This window comes from Sus scrofa, chromosome 4 (assembly GCF_000003025.6).
Source record: "Sus scrofa isolate TJ Tabasco breed Duroc chromosome 4, Sscrofa11.1, whole genome shotgun sequence".
NCBI lineage: Eukaryota > Metazoa > Chordata > Mammalia > Artiodactyla > Suidae > Sus > Sus scrofa.
In genome coordinates, this window is record NC_010446.5 from 91,720,257 (window position 1) to 91,729,862 (window position 9,606).

General features: G+C 35.4%; 1 protein-coding gene across 1 annotated transcript; it reads right to left on the reverse strand.

Annotated features, from left to right (window-relative positions):
* Positions 262–8,222, reverse strand: LOC100625484 (olfactory receptor 10R2-like). The gene is given in 3 exon segments (XM_013996907.1): positions 262–293; positions 2,031–2,976; positions 8,106–8,222. Coding segments are annotated over 3 exon segments (1,095 nt in total).

Genomic DNA, 9,606 nt, shown 5'->3' on the forward strand with positions numbered 1-9,606 from the left:
ATGGCTTTCTTCAGAACGCCAGCAGACCAAGAAGATGATAGATTCGAGTGCCAAAGAACCATCTTGGCTGAGTTAGAATTCTCAGGCTTCTTTTATACTAAGACTTCTTTTATGCTCAAAGGGGAGGGAGTAAAGCCAAATATTTCCTGGTTCCCATCAGCCTCCAGAGGGGATATGTTAATTTCTTCCTTCCTGCAGTCATTCACAATGGGCCAGGTCAGAATGTTTCCCTTAACATTCATTACCTGGAAAGCACAATTCTCAGAAATGAACCCTGTTATATAATTTAAGTGTATAGGCAAGATCCCCTTTAGTGCTTAACTTTTAGCAAAAACAATAGAATACACAGAGTCATGTAAAAGGAAGAGATCTACCATGGAGTCACATTCCTTCTTCCTTGTAACAGAACCAAGGGGAAGTAAAATGTCTTTAGCTAGGGACTGAGTTGAACAACTCAAATGATAAGTTCCTTTGAATTGCTCTAGCTATTCTTTAGGTCTATATTTGGGAGGATATGTATGGTCTGGTATAACTAGTCTGAAAGAGTCCAATCTGAAGAAACTTAGATACATTCATATGTTAAGTGTATTCACAAAATTCAATCTTCAATCCCTGTTTTCTAAGATGAAAAAATAATCGAATGCATGGAGAGGGGCTCAGGGAACACTGATAAAGAAATTTTAAAAATTCAGATAACACAAAAAATAAGAAGCATTTGAGAAAGCTAAAAAGCAATTATTTATCCTGTATAGGGATAAAGCAAAATGTTAGAATAATTGTGGAACAAGTATGTTTGTAAATACAGTGGCAAGAAGAGAGGATTTCATTTGATACTTCACATTTTTCTCTAACGTATGATGTAATGTTATCAGGTAACACTGTGTTTGGAGGGAATGACAGAGAGGGCTATGGGAAGGCCATACTTAATTGTTGTTTCAAGTGGAAGTGAACATATGTGTGATACCTAGAGAACAGAAGGTTGATAATTGGTGATGATTGATAAAGAACCATACAACTAAACTAAACTAATCAAAATAGGCTTCATAATGATAGAATTGTAGATATATAATATAAAACTACTTAGTCTAAAAGATATAGAGGTCAAAGAGGAGCACATATGTGATAGGACTTATAAGGAAATAATAGGGAGGAAAAGCTGTGTTAATATAAAATCGACTTCCAGAACAAGGGAGAAGATGATCCTAAGTCACCTGGAGTATTATATTCATTTCTTGGTGACTCTTTTGAAGAATACTGTTAATATATTTTTAGGGATTTTCAAACTCTGATATATCATGAAGATCAAAGGACTCAACAGCTAGGCCAAAGGTATTTTAAGGAAAGCATACAATATTCACCTTTAAATATTTGAATCACTGTTGTGTAAGTGAAATATTAGATATAAGGTATATATCTTCAGAGAGAATAACTGGGACCAAAAGAAGGAAGCTATATAAAGGTGGAACTTTATATATTTAACCTAGAGATGTTTAACAGTTGTTAAATTAACAGGCTGAAATACCACATGAGATTCCTACAGTGACAGAACAATTTGAAGTGATAGGCTTGGTCCTTTCCAACACTGATATCTCATGGTTATATTAATTTTCAACTAGATTTATACCATTTTCTGAATAAGTTTTTATGAAGGGTCATGTTAATGTTTTTCTAAACCATTGAGAATTTGTGAAGGCTGAACTTTCTGTAATGAATTATCATTCACAAAATGTTACTTATCCTTCCTGGAAGAGGTAAAAATCATTCTTATTTAAGTATTTTTAAAAATCAAAATACTTACCTGTTCAAGTTTAAGAGCATTTGAACCTCATATCTGATTAATAATTACCCCAAGTTTAAGATTGCACTTCACAAAACCTATCAAAATAATACCACAAACAAGCTTTCAGAGCTTATGAAGTGCCACATAAATGAAAGAAAACAATATCATAATTTTTATAATTATTGCTATGTCCTCAGAAAAGATTTTTTCATAGATGTGAAAAACTCTTATTATAGAGCCTTAGAATAAAATCCTCTTCTGCCAATCACTTTCCGAATGGCCATCTGGACATCCTTGTTCCTAAGGCTATACACCATGGGGTTCAACAATGGAGTCACAACAGTGTAGGTCACTGTCACAAGCCTATCTTTGCTGGATGAGAACTTGGCTGATGGTCGCAGGTAGACAAAGGAGGCACAACCAAAGTGGACAATGACTACGGTAAGATGGGAGGCACAAGTGGAGAAGGCTTTTCGCTTGCCTTCAGTTGATGGGATCCTCAGGATTGTACAAACAATGAAACCATAAGAGATGCAAATGAAAATCAGAGGGACCATAAGAACCAGAACTCCACCACTGAAAATGACCAGTTCATTGATATAGGTGTCAGTACAGGCAAGCTGGATAACTGGTGAAATATCACAGAAGTAGTGGTTTATCTCATTAGGGCCACAGAAAGTTTGCTCAAAGACTAAGAGGGAGCCTATCAGAGAGGACAAAAAACCAATAGCAGCACAAGTGGCTGCCAGTTGTCCACATATCTGCCAGCTCATAAGGATAGAGTACCGAAGTGGATGACAGATGGCAGCATAGCGGTCGTAACCCATAATGCCCAGCAGCATGCAATTTGTGACAGCAAAACCAAAGAAGAAAAACATCTGAATGGCACAATTAATAAATGAGATTGTTCTGAGCAGAGACAACAGATTTATGAGCATCCTGGGCAGGATGACAAAGGTGTAACATGTCTCAGAGATGGAAAGGATCCCCAGGAAGAAGTACATGGGTATGTGGAGGCTGCGATCCAGGCGGATAACAGTGACAATGGTGATGTTTCCACTCAGGATAATCAGATACAGGCACAGAAGAACAGCAAAGAGAATAAGCTGGGTTTCTCCAAGGTTGGAGAATCCCAGCAGCAGGAACTCTGTGACAGAGGAGAAATTATTATGGTTGGCTTTGTCCCCAAGATTGATCTACAGAGAACAAGAATGAAAGAACATAATTTACCATGAAAGGCAGAGATAGTTCCACTATGGATTAAAGATCAATAAATAAGAGAAGGGTCCAATTAGACCCCTAGCCTGGGGACCTCCATATGGCCATGGGTGTAGCCCTAAAAAGACAAAAGACAAAAAAAAAAAAAAAGAAAAGAGAGAGAGAGAGAGAAGGGGTAGCATTTCTTAATGTTGATAAGCAATAAATAAGAGAAGGGGTAACATTTCTTAATGTTAGTAAAAAATGCCCTATTGATCATGTCAATTCATGGAATTATTTCCAAAAACTCAGATTATATCTTTTTCTAGTGACACTTTTGAATATCTCATAGTATGTAAGTCTAGGGGGAAAAAAACCATTTTTTACATTTTTGTGGCCACACCTGTGGCATATGGAAATTTCCAGGCCAGAGGTTGAATCAGAGCTGCAGCTGATAGATCCGAGCCACATCTCTGACTTACATTGCAGCTTGTGGCAACACCGGATCCTTAACCCACTGAGTGAAGCCAAGTATCGAACATGGATCCTCACAGAGACTATGTCAAGTTCTTAACCTGCTGAACCATAATGGGAACTGGAAGTCTAAAAAAAATTTTCCACACTCCCTACTTCAAAGAGCAATTAGGGAATGAAAATGCCTGAAAATTCCCTACATAGCAAAAATAACTCTACTTATTATCTTTGGAATTCTTTGTGCTTTTGTTTTCTAATCTGTACATAAATATACTAATAGCACCTCTCTCCTAGGATTGTTATGAAAATTACAACATTTAACACATGCACATTGTAAGCTTTTAGTAAATGTCAGCTTCTGCTACATAAATTATTCAACTTTCACAAAGTGGTTGCTAGCTTTTCAAGTTTTATTTTGGTTGTATTTTAAACATATATTCATGTATTATTTTTTATTTTTATTTTTTGCCATTTTATTTTTATTTTATTTTATTTATTTAATGATTTTGTTCTGTTATACCTGGTTTATAGTGTTCTATTTTTTACCTTATTATTTTACTTTCAAAAAACTACCAAACCAACATGCAAACCCAACTCTTATTAGTGTATATTTATGGAGAAAATAATATTGTGTTGACTTTAGTTCATCATTTCCCCTAATCAAAAAATGTATTTGACTCACTTGATAGAGGGGAATTGGATGGGACCTTAGTGTGTTTAAGTAGCTCTAGAGAAACATGAAAATTCTCACAGTCAAGTTGATCATTGATCTTACTGCCTATAATTCTGCCAAGAATATAGACCTGATTTAGAATTCTGCTGTAGTTATATTTTCAAATTTCAAAAGGAAATAAATCCAAACTGTCAGACATTACCTCAAGGTAAGCCATTATATCTCTTTCCACTTTATCTAAATTTTCAACAGAACTTAGCATCACACTGGAGATACCTAACCTCAAGGAGTTTCAGCTTCTCCAATTTCTCCTTCCTTACTAAAGGATGGGGAAATTTTTTTTGGCTTAATTCAATTAAAATCAAGTTTGAATTTGTAAAATTATTTTAAGAAAATAAAAACCAACCAAATAATTGAAAAACACAAGGTGGATAAGTGGAATACAAAAAAGAAAATTTCATACTTCATGTAGGTCAATTGAATAGACCAACTGACTGCATCCTACATGTATGAGGCCTAGCTATTAATTCATACCATCTCTGGGTGTTTTTCCTTTATGTTCTCTCACTTTCAATAGAGGGCCTAAAGCAAAAAATATCAATTTTATTTTTCTAAGTGGACCATAGTGACCAGTAGGCTGATGGGTAGATTTGACATGTTCCTTGAGTAGACAAATCACCATTTCCATCAAAGTATTCTTTCATTAATGTGATAATTTATTGATCAATTAAATTAATACTTACATTTAATAAACACCTTTATTAAATTTTATCTATCTTAGGTTAATTACAGCTTTGTTAGGTTAAGTGAAATATCATTCTTAACTGGAATAATAATAAAACACCTTGCCTTCTTCAGCAAATGCACCAATTAAAAAAGGCAGTTTTTCCACAGCAAGACTATGTTTTCTCATCTTGCAATATCTTACCTATGTGTTATTATTTTCCCTTCACCTGAAAAACCTTCATTCACTTTCCATCCACTCTTGATTACTCATATAGACGCTTCAACTTCTGACTATTCTGATCTCCAATGATAAGAGTGATAGGAACTTTCACATCTCTTAAATTACTTAGCAACTTTCTATTGTGTGTGAAATGTACCATGGAAGATAACCAGGCTCTACTTTTTCAAACACCAGAGTGTATATGCCTTGGGAGTAGTTTTGCATTCCCCATGTGAATGAAAATTGCTATTTAAGAACTATTCATTTAATGAATTGATGAGTAAATATTTGATTTTTAAAATAGCACCTGTAAAAGGCATTGTGAAAGCTAATGTTGGTGGAATTTTAAGTCTTGTAAGGAGACATCTGGAACAGGGATCCAGCCCACAATCTACCAGAACACACTGCAAAATTATAATTACATTACCTGTATATTAATCTGTCACACAACTGAGAATGTTGTAGGACATAAACTAGACACAAGGTCTCGTGAATGTCCTTACTGTTGCTTTTATTATTATCATAATCATCTTCATCATTATTATTACTATTACTACTCCTACTATTCTGGTTCTTTCAAATACTTCAATGCATCACTAGATAGCTAACAAAAAAAACTACCAGGATATTTCCTGAGGAAAATAATTCATTTACCTCCTCAGTTCCCATCTATGAGGTTTATGCAGTAGATTATTTGTCCACAGAATATTAGGATTGTGAGGTCTAAAGACAGCAGTATGTCTGTAAGGAAAGATAACTCAGTTATATATACACTTCTTCTACTCCTTCATTGCTTATTAGACTTTTCTAATATACCATTGTCACAGAGAATAGTTTCAAGAATGGACATTAGATGAACTAAATATTGACATCTCATTCCTGATAGGGAATTGTAGGTCTCTGAGTATTTTATGGCATTTGTTTGAAGCCACCCTAAGCCTACTATGGTTCATTGGTGATGCCCTATTTTATCTTCCCAAAGCCCTAAATAATCCTCCATTTCTTTTCAGGCTATGATGCACATGTGTGCTTTGCTCCTCTCACAAGCATTTCTTTAACTATTGTTAATAGATAGAGAGACTAAAGCTCATGGGGTTGTTAGAACATTTCTAAAGTTATCACTGGTGACTGGTGATTCTCTATTACTAGATAGAAACAGAACCTTACCTAATATCCTAAATAAAAGAACCCAATAGGGTCTATTTCTCTGTGTTTCTTAGCACCAAGTTAGTAGGATTCGGTGAAACCTAGAAATCTTCTAATCAAATAGGATTAAAAATTACCACAATCATTTCTATTCTGAAATGGCTCTATTCTATTTCTACTACTGACATCTCCATGCTCTAAACTGTGTATTCCTACCTCCTCTGCTGAGAATTCTGTGACGTATCCCCTAAAGCATCATTGAAGAACTTTTCTTTTGTCTCTTATTAGTTGTGTCCCCAACATGTTGGTTTATATTTTTACTTTCCAAAACCCCAGGGAAACATTACTGCAACAATATTTCTGGCACAGTTCCAAGCCTTTCAATGAGGAAAGAAGAGGCAGAAAACAACGTGGACCCTAAATCTCACAGGTCCAATAGGATAAAAAGGGTACAGGAGAAAAATAACTTTGGCAATTAGGTGACAATTTAGTCCCAGGTTGCCTAGTAGCTCATTAGAAGCTAAAGCCTTTTGCAAATTAAAAAAAAAAAAAAAAGACAAGTAAATATGGAAATCCCACCTTACAAGAGATAACACAGGGCTTTATTTTCTGAGGTTGTTAGGTGAGGAAGAAGCCCTTTCTTCCTTGGATTTTGCCAGGGCAAATAAAGTCCTGCTTTATCATTGCAAAAGAAGAAACAAAATTCTCCTTTTTAGTCTAGACTCATCCAAACTCCACAGATTCAGTATCTGTACCAAGGAGAGGGGCATAGGAGGCATAGTGTGAGGAAATAGGAAAAGACTGATATCTTCGCTTGTGAAACTGAGACCTTAAAGAACAGTGGGAAAGAACAGATTTGAGGATGGAAGGAGAGTTATGGTGTGTAGGTGCAGTTTACAGAGTTGATACTCTGCTTCTTCCTAGCTTGCTGGAGATGAAGAGATTTCCAATCAAGTGTCTGTCTCAAGGGTAGGGAATAGGATTAAAATGTCACCCATAGCATCTCAGAGTGCTTGGCTGTTCCCCTAATTACTCTTGTTCTTTCCTGTAATTTTCTGACAGACTGACCTAAGACAAGTGAGATGGGAGAGGGGTTGAAGAAAAAACAATGAAGAATCTGTTCTGCATATGTATGCCACTGATTAACTATCCTGTATTTGAAATGAAATTACAGTCAGGCTTTCTATTGCTGGACCTGGTCAACACAATTTCTAGACATTTAAATTTCCTAGAAATCTTTATTCTTCCCCTTCTGTGAGACACTGAGGAAAAATTTACCCTCTTGAGCTGTGACTTACAAAGGAGGTCAGAGAGGATTGCAGGCACTTGGCATCAAGGTCTTCTCCCACTCCACTCTGCTGCAGAGCCTGTCAATGGTTCCCAGCAGAGCTCTCCTGTCGCAGTCCCCCACAGTTGTCTTCAGAGCAGCAGAAACTCCAAAATGAGATGATTACTGACTCAGAGTCTTTTATTTCCAGATATACCATTCTCAGAGGCTACCAACAGAGATCCAACAGCAGCTACTGCAGCTTCCAGCAGTTTTCAAATGTGTACAACAGTCCTTCCTAACAGCTGCTGAATTCCTGGGTTTCTTGGACATCTGGTCTGCTCTGTGCACCTTCTTCAATAAACATTTCTCCACAGGGTGCTGGCCAAGTCCTCAGACTTGGTGCTGTATAACCCTTTAAAGAAAACTTTTCAAAGACCTTGAAGGTTTTGGAGTAGGAAAAAAAAATCTGAAAAATACTGTAGTTAATCACATTTCTAGAAGTGCTTCTTGATATAATTGTGAGCTTACGAAAACCTCCATTATTGTATGAACTAATTCCAATGAATACATATATTTATACATTCATGTACATACATATACATACCATATATATATATACACATATATATGCTCTGGAGAACCCAGACCAATACACAAAACGGATTTTGCACATAGATAGAAGTGGAAATAGAAAATATCAAGAAGGAAACAAGAATAATAAAAAAGACTGTGGCATGTAAGTCAGCAGCTTTGGTTTTCAAGTGAATTAAGCACAATTGAGCATAAGGAAAGGGATTCTATCAACTTAAATAATTGAGATATTCACGACAAATCTCATCAGACCTGTCTCAGTTCAGAGACTTGCATTACATTATGCTGAATCTTGACTCAGAAGTCAACCTCTGAGAAACATTCTCATCTATAATTTACTTTGTCTCTTTAAAGTATATCACTTTTTCATGTGTATTTATGATTATATTTTTTTCATTTTCACATCCCTATTTTCCATCTCCATGGGAAATTTTTTTCCTGTTTTGCCAAATTTTTATCCCCATGTCTAGGATATTGCCTGATACATAATAAACATTCAACAAATACTTGCTGAATAAATGAATAATCTTTTTCTCATTCTGCCTTTCAACTTGACTTAGCTTCACACTTTGTGCTATATTTCTTTTACAATAAGCTGGCTTTATCCAAATAACAGGGTAAAGTAAAGATGAAAGCTTTAAACTTTCCCTCTTAGCCATGCAATTGAGAAGATTCTCAGCCTAACACAACTAATATCAAATTTAATCAAAATTCTCTCTTGATAGAAGTTGAAGCAATGTGTGATTGATTTCACAGGACTTTTTGCCCCACTCAAAAGGGATGGAGGCGGTAGTGATTATCCCTTGACTGATACACTTGAAATGGCTCCTGAATAAATTATATCTGTTGTACTGCAAAAAGTGAAATTGCCCAAATTAAATTAGACTTGGTAGATAAAGAAGCATTCATCATCCTCATTTCCGAACACACATCCGAACATCAAATGATGAGTTGCAGGCAAATTGTGAATCATAGACTATGATGCTGTCAGAAGCTCCATTTATCTGTTTTTTTAGCTCTCCTTTCACCTTTATTTCAGTTTCATTCTTTTCTTGGTTTTCCTCATGGTGGAAATTGGAATACAAACTTGAGATATCTTTCTTTTGTCTTGCTTATGCAAAGAACCAAAACAATATGAATCTAAGTATTGAGAGTATGTTTTAGGAGTTAGACTCAGTTTCCGTTCCCAACCTGTGTGAGTACTATAAGAAACTTTGAAAATTTTACTTCAGCAGCAGCAACAACAGCACTTCCATGACCTGTGGATTTTTGTTACGGTCAAGTGCTCTTGAAATCAATAATTTCAGTGACAGATTCTTGATTCTTTCAAACTTTCCAATAATTGTGTAGACACATAATTTCTGGAATTAAATTTTCTCCTTAAAACACATATATAATTTTATGTTTCCTGCATTAATGCCCAAGAGAATCAATGACTCAGTAGTAATTAGGAGAATGTTTAAATTGCATAAAATATCTATTAAAAGTTTGAGGTCATAACTTTCATAAAAGTAAAGGCAGAAAGAATT